This window comes from Nansenia antarctica (genome assembly GCF_963989245.1).
Source record: "Nansenia antarctica genome assembly, chromosome: 5".
Classification (NCBI taxonomy): domain Eukaryota; kingdom Metazoa; phylum Chordata; class Actinopteri; order Argentiniformes; family Microstomatidae; genus Nansenia; species Nansenia antarctica.
This window is the reverse complement of record NC_137690.1, coordinates 7,886,304-7,901,891: the sequence shown is the minus strand read 5'-3', so window position 1 is coordinate 7,901,891 and position 15,588 is coordinate 7,886,304. Positions and strand designations below refer to the sequence as shown.

General features: G+C 42.8%; 1 protein-coding gene across 1 annotated transcript; it reads right to left on the bottom strand.

Annotated features, from left to right (window-relative positions):
* Window positions 1-4,793: 4,793 nt before the first annotated feature.
* arrdc3a (arrestin domain containing 3a) lies at window positions 4,794-13,983 on the bottom strand. The gene is made up of 8 exons (XM_080530748.1): window positions 13,441-13,983; window positions 10,734-10,815; window positions 10,406-10,553; window positions 9,624-9,726; window positions 9,094-9,350; window positions 8,346-8,508; window positions 7,898-8,040; window positions 4,794-7,417 (listed from the first exon to the last, which is right to left on the bottom strand). Exons 1-8 carry the CDS (start codon window positions 13,718-13,720, stop codon window positions 7,349-7,351), a joined length of 1,245 nt encoding a protein of 414 aa, XP_080386874.1. The 5' UTR covers window positions 13,721-13,983; the 3' UTR covers window positions 4,794-7,348.
* Between the last annotated feature and the right edge of the window lie 1,605 nt (window positions 13,984-15,588).

The following is a 15,588-nucleotide window of genomic DNA, read 5'->3' as shown; positions in this document are numbered from 1 at the left end:
ATAGGTTTTTATTCACTTCAATTTCATTGGCCATTCCGTTTACAAGGCCCACAGTTTTCCCTTGGGTCTCTAACATCATGGAGGCAACAGCCAGTGCACTGTTACTAAAGAATGCCTGGTCTTTCCACAGGCAAGGGCCTTCACCCAAGGAATGCTACTTGCCCTCACCATGCCCCAGTGCACAGATATATGTGCACCCATAGATATAGAACAATAGATAGGATGATGTCATAGACACATAATGCCCTGGAATCGAACAATTATGATGTCATAGCCCCTCTACTGTTATGTCTCTATGTGACATAATATAATAGTAATAATAATAATAATAATAATAATAATAATAATATGAAGAACATTTGTTTTTTGTCTAGTACGCCTATTAAAAGACACTACATTCCATGGAGAGAATAAGAACGGATAGATAAATTAAAGTAAATCAATGTATATGTTACGGTACATGTGGGAAAACGGTACATGTGGGAAAACTAGGGTTAGGGTTAGGATTAGGGGTAGGGTTAGGGTTAGGGTTAAGGTTAGGGTTAGGGTTAGACATGCCAGCATGTACCAAGTCACCCTAGCACCTAACCCTAACCCTAGTTTTCCCACATGTACCGTATTCCCACATGTACCGTAACATATATATATATATATATATATAACATGAATATGTTAGTAAAGTGGAACGTCACGACAGAACTGACATGGACTGACATTTTATAATTTTAATATCTCTCAAAATGTGTCTGCTAAATGTCATATACCATCATATACCGTAATATAATATTCTTCATTCACGTTCTGAATCATCCCAGAATAGAAGACGTGTACCGAAAAGAAAGACGTGCAAAAGCTTTTTCAGCTAATAGCGGTTGTGTTAGCCACATTATTTGTTAGCACACATCTCGAATACCACATACAAATACTTTATAACGCTCAAGAATCTATCTTAAATATCCACAGTATATATTCACAGTCTCCTGTGGAGCTTTCTATACAAGCTTGCTATGTCGGTCTCCAGCTATTTCCGTTGTCATGGTTCTCATTGATTGTGATGCAATCACTTTACCAGCGTATTCTAACTCAGTGGTGTGCACATCTATTATGTCACAATGATGATGAGGCAGGCAGGGCCTCCTGTACCTCCAGGCCTCCAGCATGCGGGACGTGCCTGGTCACACAGTACTCCAGCACGCCACGGCCCAGTAGACCAGGGGGCTTCACAGGGCTGGGATTACCCCAGTGAGAGGAAACAGCTGAGGCCTGTGTAGTGTCAGCACAAGCTAATCAGCACCCCTCTCCCCCAACCCAATAATCCCACCCTCCTTTATCCTGGCCCCCGGGGTCAGCCCAGCACAAAAGACCAGACCCACAAGTGTCAAAGGGAGCAGGCGGGGGGAGGGGGTGGGGGGTGGGGGGGGTTAGGGGCGGGGGACGAGGGACAGGGCGAGGGGGGCAGGGGGAGGGACAGGGCGGGACAAAGGGATGCAAAAGTGCTGGGTCAAAGCTGAGAGGGGCGCTGAGTCATCAGCGAGGGGGGAAGAGACACTTCCCCACGTGTGTAAAATGATTACCTGGCGGGACGTTGACAGGACCGCGTCACACAGAGTCAGCAAACGTACTTGGACGAGGAGAAAGAATATGTTTAAGTGTACCGTACACACTTCAGGCCAGACCTGACTTTGAAGACCAGACGGCGGTTTGTGCGGAACTGAGTGCATTAGACAAGTCAACACACTGCCTTGTTCAATTACCCAAGAGCGTGGCTTTGATACTGGTTCGAGTAGAGCTAAGCGCCCAGTTTCCGCACAGTGTTCCAGGTGGAAATCGATCAATGAGCTCGTCCACCGATTTCGACCTCCACTGCTGTAAAAAATAAATATAATTATATAATTATGTAATAATTATTATTATTATATATAAATAAACATTTCAGGACATTTCAGCTTTATTGGGATCGAGACAGTACAGATTGACAGGAAGGATGGGTAAGAGAGGAGGGATGACATGAAGGATAATTATGTCTAGGGTCGGAATCAAACCAGGAACCTTGCGATGATACGGTACGCGCATTAGTGTGATATGACACTAAGCGTCCCATTGTCCGTATTTCTGAAGTTCAACAAGATTAGTCTCTTCAGAGTGATCTGGCTGGATCGCTCCACTGTGCACGAGAGAGAACACACTCCTGTTGTTCCGACCTTGGATAATCAATCATTACAAAACAGGGCTGACACAATGCAAAGTGTGAAAAGGATCAATATGTTTTCACGCAGATAAGGGGCACATTATCAATAAGTTGCAAGTATCCCATCTGTGCCAAATGTGTCAGGCAGTGGAATGCAGCCTAAGAGTGAAAACGGGAGTTCATTCATCAGGGGAGGCTGGTGGGGGTAGAAAACGGAGGATGGGCTCGTTGTAAATGCATACGGTACACGTGTTTGATACAATTCCTTATTCCGTTCCATGCGTTACAATGAGCCTATCCTTCAATGTCTACCTCCACTGTAATGAATAATATGTAAACGCTTTGGAGGTTGCTCCTATTCATACAATATTCAGACTGAATCAATAAATCATGTTCCCCTGTATGGCTGCATAGCTCTCGATGTGTTGGGTGTCAGTGTCTGTTCCTGGAGAGGGACACTGTGAGCCCTCCGTCATACAGTCCCTATCTAGTATCCACATACACACACACACCCACGACCCTTCACAGGGGTCATGACCTTTCACAGGGGTCATGACCCCTGGAGCCCCCTGATGGGCAGAGGTCATTGGGTAAATCCAATCCGTGTCTCTGGCATCTGAATGTTCAGCTCCTCAGATAGTAACTCACACACACACAGACACACAGACACACAGACACACACACACACACACACACACACACACACACACACACACACACACACACACACACACACACACACACACACACACACACACACACACACACACACACACACTCCCCACCCTTCTGTGACTTTTGACCCCACACCCCACCAGAACAACACAGCCATGATCTCTTCATGATCATCCCTCTAAGTAAACAGTGGATTAGAGTAAACCTGCTTTGAACAGTTTGGTCATAAATAATAATAATAATAATAATAATTTAAATATGTTTAAACAACATTTAAAAAGAGGAATGAAACTCGAAAGCTTGGACCCTTTTTCCTGTGGGAAAGCTAGCAGGGAAGCTAAACGAACTGTTGTTTGTCCACATCATGACGTAGTTGTGTAAACACTGCCTTGACCTGATTATGATCGTGCCTCCTGAGATGTGGCCTAAAAACTCTCCGTGCACCATACGACGTGAATACGCTGGAAAAGTATCGTCACTGGAAACACCCAAACAAACATTCAGCACCGCAATACTGGCATGAACATCGAAAGTATGAAAACTCATTCAACTCCGGATGCAAGCAAGTCAGTAAGTAGATATTCCTTAACTGTATCTGCTGTGCCTTCAGGACTGTTTGATATATTTTTTTGACATTTTTGGCCACCATACTCTAGCCTATGTGATGTCAGGCCCAAAGTCATCTCCGATCCCAGAATCTCATCTCTCGATTGAAAGTCTTGATTTAAGAGAGACTAGGCCTAAAAGTATCACACAATTGATTGCTACTGAGTAAAATGAAAGTGCTTGAGGTAACCAGTAGGGGCGCTGTTGCACTAGTTATGACAGACACATTGTGTGAGTGTGTTTAGGGTCAATTTTGTTTTATTTTAAAATGCAGCCAATAAATAACTACAGTGTTATTCTGTATTTATTTGTTTACTTTGTTCAACTTTATTTTGTTGGATGTTGTTTATATTGATCATTGCCTTGTGAAAACAAAACTCAATGGGCCGGTTTCACAGACAAGGCTTAAGCCTAATCCTAGACTAAAAAACATCTTCAATGGAGATTTTACATTGAAAGTGTGATTTAGTCCAGGACTAGGCTTAAGCCTTGTCTCTGAAACCGGCCCAATATGTATAATCCCTCAAATAAATTTAATGAAATAAGTAAATGCAGCAGTACTGCCTTGACTCCACTGGTGCAGAGCCAAATGGAATTGATTTCAGGTGACTTGGCCTTGGAGAGGAGACCATTTTTCGACTTGACCTTGGAGGACACTTCACTTCAAACTCATAATAAAACTCATATTATGTGCTGATGTTTGATGAGCTGTAGTAAAGGAAATGGGCTCTCGGATGTGTTGTTGCCAATTTGAGGAAAACAATGCTCTGAGGTAATTGTTATTTGTACAGTATCATATACTACAATCAATAAAAACTACAATGCCATCCACCAGAAACACAAAGATTGTCCACAACAGTCAATGTCAATTTTGAACAAAAGTTTATTCAACTCAAAGGAAGAACTAGACAAAAGGTTAAAATCATTCCGAACATGTATTCATACAATACCTATATGATCATGATCAACAAACTAAAAAGACAAAGAAGAAACTAGTCATACAAATTGTGAATGAACGAATAATTCAAATGAGTAATATTGCACTTTGTTTCTAAAACATTTCACTTCCCCTCTCCCATATTTTAGCATTTTAGTTCCCGACTTCACCAGTCAGGACTTTAGCTTCAACACTGGACTACACAAAGGCCCAAGCAATGGACTATGGAATTGACCAACCTGAAACAGATGTAAGCTTATTCATCGTATTATTTAGCTTGATACAGATTCCCTAAGATAAAAACGGAACGAAAAACAAACATAACAGAAAAAGGAGATATAAGTGAGGAGAGTGATTTTGTCTTAGAATAGCGGTGTAGTCCATTAGTTATCTAAGATGTTCTCAGTCAGGTCAGGGGTGGGGGGTTGGGCAGGGGGGGTTAGGGGTAGAGTTAGGGGGGCTGGTCTACAGCTGTTGTTCCCGACATCCGAGGAGAAACTAACTAAACTGAATAAGAGTTGTTTGACTGGAAAACAAAACATCAATGCCCAAGTACATAAACTAGCCCAGTCATCACATATCTGCTCTGGACAAACGCACAATCAAAGAGGTTTGTCCAAGGATCGTCATATATCAAACACTAGCTTTAAAGGACTACTTTTTTTTTCTTCCCTTTTTGTCCCTTTGAAAAACATTTAAGGACTCGTACATACAGACAAAAAAAAAAAAAAAAAGAACAAAAGAGTAAGGTATATTATTTAGACACTCGATAATGAATAATTAGGTCAGTTCTGTGTCAAGGCCACTAAGATAAGATCACTTTAATTCGTAAGTTTCGTCTGTTACTGTTAAAAGCTGTATTTTTATAGTTGCTAGCAGGATCATGGTAGAGCACACACACACACACACACACACACACACACACACACACACACACACACACACACACACACATACAAACATGTGTCAGCTACAGCTGTAAACTTAATTAAAAAATGATTAAATAATGCATTCCAACACAAACACTGCTTGACTGAATTTTTCCATCAGGAAATGACGTGGTTACCAAACGTCTTCCAGACCTTCACCGTCAACGCTAGTTTTTTTTTCATTTTATTTCATTTTTCTTATCAAAAAGTGCTTCATGTTATCGACTATGCTAAACCTCCACTCTAGCTGGCCTAGCTGTTGAATGAGTTTGAAAACCAATGTATTACTCATGTCAACCTATATGACTACTTGTTCTTGGCCAGTGTGAGTTGAGCTTTAGCAAGGTCAGATTCTTCCCCAGCATTTAGTCCCGCTGGTTGTTACTCCTGTTTAGAAGCAGGTCATATCACGTCAAGTTATTATTTTCTGTTCTTTTTTTCTAGCATTTTGGCTTCATTGGTCTGGAAAATCAAACAGTTGGTAAGTGCAGCAGGACAAAAAGGGAATGTCGTTCGTCTTAGAAAACCATGCTACTCTCAGTGTGTGTCTCTTCTCTCTTGTTTTGGTAGTATTACTTTAAAGAAAAAAAAAATATCCACGTTCACCATTTCACAAACAGTGCAAATTAAAACAAAACATCATTTTTTTTTCTTTTTCAACCGTTTGGCAAGTGAGAAGATCACCTGAGACAGTGCGTTTCTAGGCAGTATAGAAGCCTGCGTTGCTCTGTGCTGTGAGTAGAGGGGCTGCAGACATTGAGGTCGAGTGGGCATCCTAATATCTTCCACCCTTTCTGTCTAACACACACACACACACACACACACACAGACACAGACACAGACACAGACACAGACACACCCTCTCTCTTTTTCTCTCCTTCATGCATAACTTGAGTGGCAAGTGCTCGCCTACGGCTCCTCTACTCCAGAGCAAGGGCAACATAAACACAAAGCAAACAATGATTGGCTTAAAGGCATTCTAAGTTTGGAACTAAAATAAAAAGACAGACATAGCGAAACAAGAGAACCAAAAAAAGATAAGAAAAGCCACACCTGCATCCAAGCTGAGGATCAGCTTCAGGATGAAGGGTGTGCTGCTGTTTTTGTTTTTATAGTCCAGTCTATGAGACATTAAGGATATGTCATAAAGGAAAAACAACATCTTAAAACAGCTTAAACAAGGTCAGTGCATTGTTTTTGTCCTTTTCAGTCTTCCATCTCTCCAATTATGTTCTCTGCGTTGTTCAAAGTTGTGCGGATAAGGAGTCTAGGAGTTAACTCAGTTAAGCCAACAGTCTCTTTATAATCCAGCGTATTACGAGGCTGAGAGAAAAAAAAAAACTATTAGTGATTTTTTTTTCTTTCTAAATGGAGCCACACAACTCAAAAGCAAAAGAATAATAATGTGCAAAAAAATAAAAAATCCCAAAGGAGGCAGGAGGAGGCTAGTCTTTTTTGCTCCGTTGTTGACTGCTGCTGAGCTCTTTCAGACTTTGTGGTTATAATTTCGTTTATCTCTTGCTGTTGTCTTCTTTCTCTGCTCAGGTCTGGACATGATAGTTCTGCTCTGATTGCCAGAGCCATGTCCGTATGTGCCGTGGGAACAGAAGAAGAAACAGGTGGTAAAGAGAGCTATAGGCAGGCAGGACCCTGGCACACATCATCAGCATCACTCTGCCAGGGCCTGTCTCCACTACAGGGGGGTGGGGTGGGGGGGGGGGGGTTCTCACAGGTTTGGTGTGTTCCCTCCGTCCGTCCCTGGGGCAGGCGGACAGGAAGGGATCCCCCGGCCGGTGACTTCCTGTGCCTCTCGCTGGGAGGGGGAGGGGCTTTGTACACGCACCCCATGGTATGTCCGTGTCTTGTTTGTTTGTTGTTGTCTTGTTTGTTTTTTTCCTCTCGACGTCGACGGCGGAGTGCGAACGCTGTCGAACCGGGAAGATAAACAAAGCTGAGCTTGACTTGAGGAGGTTCGAACGCCCGACGTCTCCGGGCGTGGCTCCGTGGTTTCCTTCAGCGTGATGGACAGGTGTCGGGCCTGCGTTCCTCCGTCCGGCTGGCATGATCAGGGTTAGGATCAATCTGGAGGGGGAGGGGGGGGGGGAAAGGAAGCAACACATTAATCACCAGAACATTTTTACATTTCCATTTTTGGCATTTAGCAGACGCCTTATTCCAAAGCGACTAACAATCAATACATTTGAATACTAAGCATGTGGATCATCAGTCCACCATTCGTGGCAGGGAGAGTAATCTAACTCAGGCCCGGGGCCATTGATAGAAGGAGAAACCTTCTTCTACCACCTTCTTCTAGAACTTTTTTTAAATTTTTTATTTTTTTATTACAGAAGACTTCTTGAAAATAAAACTTCATTTCAGCATCGGAAAAATCCAGATCAGGAGTAGTTGAATAGGTCAGTGTCTAGCGTCAATGTATTCACTAACTGCAGAATGTAGAGCGGTAGTTTAGTTGGGTTGATTCATGCTTAGTGGGGATAGTAGTCCTACTATGTGGTAGTAGTAGGCGTACTATCAGAATACTATTGTTATGGTGATGCGTACCTCAGAGTAGAGTGGAGGGGGCTGGAAGCGGAACTCCTGGATGTAGGCAAAGAGTGGTCCCTCAAACTCATCCCTGGCTGAGGTGACGTCCAGGCCGCTCTGCCTCTGCTCCTCTGTCACGATCTCTGCGTAGCTCGGTGGCGCTGAAGAGAAAGGACACACACACACAAACACGTTAGCTCTGGAGCTGGCATTCAAGTGTGGACTCCGACTGAAGGGTCTGCAAATTACTATGATTCTCAACTCTCTCTTGGATGAAAAGTGTCTGGTGTTTAAACTAGTAATAATAATATGATCCGTGGGAGGTCAGTGTTGGACCACGTAATGACTGTTGAGATGTTCCATTGGAGGTGAGTGTGATAGCGTGGTGGTGGTGGTGGTGGTGGTAGTGGTGGTGTTGGAGGTGGTGGTGGTGGTGGTGGTGGAGATCCAGAGAGTGTCGGCCTACCTTCAGGTCTCTCAGGCAGAGCCATGCCCAACCAGCTCATGGTCATGCTGCACTGGCTGCTGACACTGGACGTGCGGCTGCCGAAGGGGTGCAGGGGGATGGTTCCGATGACCAGAGGCAAGTTGAGGGACAGGTTCATAGCACCAGGGATGTCCACGTACACCTGGAGAAGGAGGAACAACAACAGAGAGGTTAAGGTTAGCAAACCTCGGCTCCCACGATACGGAACACCCAACCCCTTCCACAACGTTCTAGAAAATGTGGTCATGGAATATGCAGTGGGTGGGGTGTGTTCTATGGTTCTATAATATCTGGGTCAATCTTATGAGGTGATCCAAGTATCCATGGAGAGGAGCCTGGAGCAGTCGGTTCCCAAGGTAAAGAGGTCATTGACAAGTCCAGGTAAAGTGTTGCCCCAGATATTCTAGGCTGATCCTCTTAACAGCATATGCAGATAACACCTGGTGCAGTCTCCGAGTCAGAGTCATGGCTGCCTACGTCACACACCTTCACCGGGAGAAATAATAGCCTAGAGCTTTCCCAGAACATGAGGATTCTTGAAAATGACCCAAATATGAATAGTTCCTTGTCACGTTGAAGCCTGAAGCTGAAGCCTACTTTGAACTGTTCAACAGTAATTGTAAAGTAGCGTATGAGGCTGTGAGGGGCGGGGAGAAAAAGGAAAAAAGAAAGGGTGAGAGAACGAAAGAGAGGGTCAAGAGTCTTTCGGCCAAGTCACCCCACTCACCATGAGAGAGTACTCCACTCTGATGATGCTGCAGTCCAAGATGGAGGGGGAGACGGGTGGGATCTTCAGCATCTTGCCGCTCCACGTCTCCGTCTTTCCCGAGGACAGAGACTCTCCTCTGAGGTTGGCCACCAGCTGTTTCACCTCCTTCATCTTCCCTTTGGCGTAGAAGGTCTGTGTTTGGTAGATGGCTGCCTTTGGCACGACCATGCGAGAGGAGCAGTTCTCGATCTCGGCAAAGATCTGAATCGACTCTCCTGCAGGGACAAAAGAGAGAGAGAGAGAGAGAGAGAGAGAGAGAGAGAGAGAGAGAGAGAGAGAGAGAGAGAGAGAGAGAGAGAGAGAGAGACAACAGTGGATTAGCCATGTCCATCAGTCAATCAATCAAGAGATCATTCGGATGTCTCCCATCAAACAGAATTCAGCCAGCCACCACTTTAAGGTCTTTAATCTACAAGAGCACAGATGGCCTAATCTAATCAATTCAAGTGGAAGAGTAGTAGTGTTTTTTTTTGTTTTTGTTTTCTTACCTGGGGTATATCCCTTCCTTTCGATTTTGGCACTTAGGGAGATTGGACCTGAGGTACAGAACCAGCAGCATAATGTCTTGTCTTTCGTGCCCGCCTGTGGTGACTGAAGAAGAGAAAAACAAAAAAAAGGATTACGTTAAGTGTTGCGGAATCTTTCTTGTGTCAATATATCTCTGTTCACAATCAGGCCTGGGGCGTGAAAAAAAGCTTGTTGCGTGAGATCTTGGCCTACCGCCAGAAACTGCGCCGACAGGTCTAGTATATGTCATGCATACACATGCACAGCACAGTAACTGTCAAAAACAGGAAGGGAGAAAACTACTTTTCTTTTCGTTCCCGGAGGGTACTTTGAGACGATGTGCCAATGACTATTTAAGAACATTTAACACACATCTGTATATTCACACACCTAGTACAACAGTCCTTAACTTGAGACATGGACATTTAACTTAGTTGTCTACATTCTTTATATCATATAAAACTTAAGTTGAAATTGTGTTACAAATACATATTCTATTTCCTCAAAGCCACAGAGGACATGATCAAGACCAAATCAGATTTTAAAAAATGAACGAGAATGAACCAGAGTGTATTGGCCAATTCTTTCTAAATTTGCCCATCATTTACCGAAACTATGGTCATGCTGTTAAACTCTTGAGTGTATTATAAGGGATCGCACAAAGCACTGCTTTTACAGCCCTTTGCGCACACACAGTCTGAAACCAAACCCACATAAGACATCACCCCATCAGTACACCAAGTAGAGATCTCTGGAAGCTCACCAACAGCAAGGGAGTGTTGATGTCGATGTGTTCAAAGACAGTGAATTCCTTCTTGGTCTTCATTGGCAGGAGCCATGGCCTGTGCAGCTCTGCCTTTACCCAGTATCGCACACTGCCATGTTTCCCTTCAAAGGAGGTAGCCAGAGGTCTGGAGGGGGGAGAGAGGGGAGAGGGGAGAGACACAAGACATAAACCAGGTCATTAAAGAGGAACGTCTACAGCACAGTTAAAGACAGACACAAGGGTATTCAAATAACGGGGAAAAAAAGGGAAAAAAACATTGTTCTTTTATCTTTCTGTTGATTAAGTATTCAAGATGGATACTCACGTCTGTGGAAGCTCAAGGCTGAATGCATACTCGTGTCTTCCTGAAGGGATAGTGGTGAGACCTTCTTCTGAGTTGTCGTCATCTGAAACAAAAGATGGACAATATTCCATATACATGTATACTATACCTGGGACATGTGCTATGATGGCAGCTGATTAATCACAAACACAGAGGAACAAAAGAAGACAATGAAGCTCAAACTTGTTTTAAAAAAATATATAGAACACTTTGGGGGGGAAAAAACAAACATGAAAAGCATTTCATATGAGAATGAGAATGTCAGAAAACCTCATTGAAAGTGTGAATGTGCAATGATGTACTCTGATAAAAGAATCCCTGTGTCACTTTAAAAATAAAAAATAAAACATCTAACCCACATATGAAAAACCATAAAGTAGGGAACATTAACCTTTTTGGGGGGGCACAAATAGTGTACGTTATTTGCATTGAACACATCAAATAGCATTGATACAATAATCTAGAAATGCAGATTCATTTGTAATATTCATACTGGGAAAAAAGAGGATCAGTTTCATTATTTGCTCCAAATATGCAGTTATTCTTTGTGTAATGGGTGTGGGGTTGTTTTGCAGTTTTGCATTATTCCGCATTACATGATTATTAGTAATAATATACGAGTAATATAGTTTCTTTACATGCTATTTCAAAGCCTAGATCAGTTTATGCCAGCTCAGCACTCCCCTCCCAGTCTCAGCAGAGGCAGAGCCGTGGTAAACAAGTGCCGAGCTGTCACTCAAAAGCAGACTCGAGCAGGAGGAGACCGGCCTAAACCGGAGCGAGCAGCTTCCCCAAGCCGGTCTCCTCATTACGCATTCACTGTGCGGCATTCGGTCGGGGGCTCAACCTAACCTGCTCACTCTCAGGGACAGCGCCCCCTAAAGGCCTGACGCGTGTACTGCACCATGGACCCGCAGACAATTTCCCCCCATTCATTATTGCACGTGAGAAGATTGTTATAATAGACAAGAGAGAAGGGACACATCCTAATGAAAAGAGGACAGACAAAGAAGCAAGTATACCAATCACACCTTTATTTAAGCTTAACCTCTCCTTACATACACTACATACAGAAATGTCAATTATAATTGTGAACCAACAACAGAATTAAGGCCATTACAGAAAAACCGAAACAAACAAACTAACAATTGACACCAATTCATAAGCAGCATGCAAGTGGGTGCATTTATAATTCCCCATATACATAGATTAACATATTTATAAAACTTTTTTTTTTTACCAGAAAGATACAGATTACAGGCTTAAAACAACCGTCCAGAGCATGCACCGATGGTCTATGGGAACATACAACACGTAACAGCAAAGTTACCATTCCAATAGGCTATACTGTACAAATAACATAATGCATTTCCACCCAGCACTCAGCTCGATTCTCGGACTGATCTTTCTATGCAACCAATTGACAGACACCTACCTTAGCAACAGGCTAACACACCTACCACAGCAACAGGGATGACTAGACTTCCGAGTTTGAGTGAGGGGTGCAAACTTGAAATTGAACAACGACTAAATTCACTTTTATGTAGCCGCGAATAATGCATGATGCATTCAAATGATCGGATTCTCATTTAGATGCAGAATTGATGCACCATTTATAGAGCTGCAAATGCAATTGCTGATATTCAATTATTTACGCCCAATTCAGTCAGATTCCTACAAAGGCAAGAAAGAATAGATGCTGGCTGGTGCTCAAGGAAGAAGAAATGCAAATGTCTTAATATTGCGGCTACTTTCTAAATTCTAACCTTTATTGTTGCTGACAGGTGGGATACAAAGTTGCAGGCTTTTCTGTCACTTTTCTCCCAAAGCATGAGGTCATCGGGCAGCACATGAGCACCTCAGCCAATCAGCGGAGAGAAAGAACAGTCCCTTCACCCCCTCAGCCAATCAGCGGAGAGAAAGAACAGTCCCTTCACCCCCTCACTTCCATTTTTTTCTGAACAGGCTGGAACCGCTTTGAACAATGGGTGGAAACTTAAGGAACAGCTAGTGTTAAACCTGGCAGCCTGGCTCGACAACAATAGATCTGTAGGTTAAATTCACATAATCCTATAATACAGCTATGCCCCGTTGCATATTGTGCCTCGGATTGATCGTATTTCATATCATTTCCGTTAAAAACAGTCAAGGATGTGGGGGGCTGTCATTCATTCTGCAACCTTGACAGATCCAACTTGATGACTTACAGAAAACACTGTCTTCATATTTATACATAACAGAATATATATCTAAAAATAAAAAAAAAGCATATCGCAATACATAATGACCAAATGATTACTGATTTGTTCCCCCCCCCTTCACATAATGGTTATGACATGGCTCAACGTTATTATAGAGATATTCTAAGGTTCAAGAAAATGATGTTGCCAGCCCCCATTCATTTGTTGGAAGTGATGGTCCAAAATGAAAGGTAGATATAGAAAAAAAACACGTTCTTATGGATCCTTCATCCTCATTCGTTCTGGTTATAATATATATATGCATATATATATATATATATTCATGAATATATATATTCATATTTCAGTCCATTGTTACAGAGGTGGATCATAGCACTATAGGGCTTACAGCATCCCTCTCACAACCTGGGTCAACCTGGGCAACAAAGAGCATCGCAGTAAAACGAAGTCATTAATATCGCTACTATACGAATAGGTGATCATCTTACCTCTCTCGTGTCCGATCAAGATGTCTCTATGGTTTAGATATTCCACTTCTTCTGTGTAATTTTGCGTATAGGCAGTGTTGGATCCAGCATTGCGTGATTCAGTCCAGCGAACTTTCGCAAATCCTTTGGCGTGGATCTTCAGAGATTTCACCCGGATCTCTCCGGTGACCTCGATCACCACCCTCCCCGAGACGGAGTCCCCGCTGGAGAACACGGGGACATTGCTGTCATTGAGACAATCGTAGCTCACGGTGAAGCTCTTGACCTTTCCTAGCACCATGGTGGAAATGCACCAACACTGGAAATACCCTACAAATAAAAACCTATGAAAATAATTTCATAAGAAAAAAAAAACCTATGAAAATAAATTTCATAAGAAAAAAAAATGCAGTATTCACAAAACACTGATCATACAGTAATCTCTGCCCTGCTAAAAGCAGTGGGCACGATCAGTGCTTTCTTCTGTGCATTGAACGGTTCATTGAGATCATGTGAAGGCTGAATAACAGCAGCGGGATGCTGTCATCACGCCCGTCTGCAGCGCTGGTCTCCGGTCAAAGACGCGGAACTCTCCTCGCTCGCCTCACTTTAAGCGAGGGTTTCTGTGAAAAACAACCTACGGCGCATGCGCAGAACTTCAGCAAGCCCCCTCCTCCTTGCCTTCTGGAACAAGGGAGAGAGCCATGGCACCGGGCCAATGTGACAAGTTTGCTCAAACAGCTGATAGTATTGCAAAAGCACAGGCGTGCAATCGACGTGAAGAATTCACTTTATTTATTTATTTATTTTTATTTTTTTTACCGTTGCTTGTTCGTGCATTAGTTAATTAAATGCAAGATATAACAAACCAGTGTCGGGAAGATTGCATTTGTGTCGGTGTTAGCCTATTGTGAGTCACTCCCGTCGAATAAAGCATTTTAAACGCAGTAAGAGTAAGAGTGCAAATTGACAATCTTTACAAATAAACAATTGGTAGGACCGTCTATTATTCATAATCGAACAGAACGATGTACTATTATCATGCATACTGTGTTATAGGTCAACAGACACCTGTGCGTAACATAGCCTACATGAAAAAAAAAAAACACTGTTGGACAATTTCAAAGCATAACACACTGCATAAATGTATCGTATAAAATCAAGATTGAAATCATAAAAACATAACATTTTAGTCTGATTCCTTCGACCGAGCAGACACTGTTCAATGGGGTAGGCAGTACACGAGCCGCCCCTGAGCCACAAGACGCCCCCTCGTGGCCATCCGGACAAGCTACACAACATGTGAGTATGAGGACCTGACACCTGTTGCATGGGGCGACACATACTCCATTGTCACTGTAAGGACACCTGAGACAGAGTAAATACTGTAACATTATGAGTAAACGCGGGTAATTTAAGAATATAATAGTTGATGGGAGAACACAACTTCACAATTCTATATTAGATAGAGTACATCTTTTTAGAGTAGACCTTTTTTCCTTTGTGGAAAATGTTAATGAACCGTCCTGAACCTGAAGTGCCGGTGAGCACACAGGGTTGTATCATCATGATAATAATGAGGCTACAGTGTAGCCATAGTTCTAGTAGTATGGCATAATTTAGTGGATACATAGGCGTATGTCTCCCTCTACTGGTGATGATTCGCTATTACACAAACACTGAATTGCCATGAAGTTTCATCTTTAGTCAGTGTGTCAAACAAGTTGGCCTCAATCTAAGAAGAGCACACGAGCAAATCACAAGGGCCAACTTCAAGAAGCACGCTGCATCATTAATATGTCCAAAAAATACATTTATTTACAGTTAAGTAGACCTAATACCAAATGATATAAATCAGATTTCATCTTCATAAAATTGTCACCACAGCATCAGCCTAAAACAGTCAATTTAACCCCATCATCAAATGCAGCACATTGTCAAGACTATTTCTGATTACGATTTGTTCTGACATAAAAAGTGAAACGTAAACTATTTTCCCGGCAATTTGCCGTCCGTGTGGAATTTTTCCACGTGTGTTCCAAGAGATTTTCTGTATTTGAACAGTTTCCCACACTCTGGACAGGGAAAGGGAGCCTCCTCTGTGTGAATCAGCATGTGCTTCTTCAAGCCACTGCTGTGGCGGAAAGTCTTGGGACACTGGGTACACTT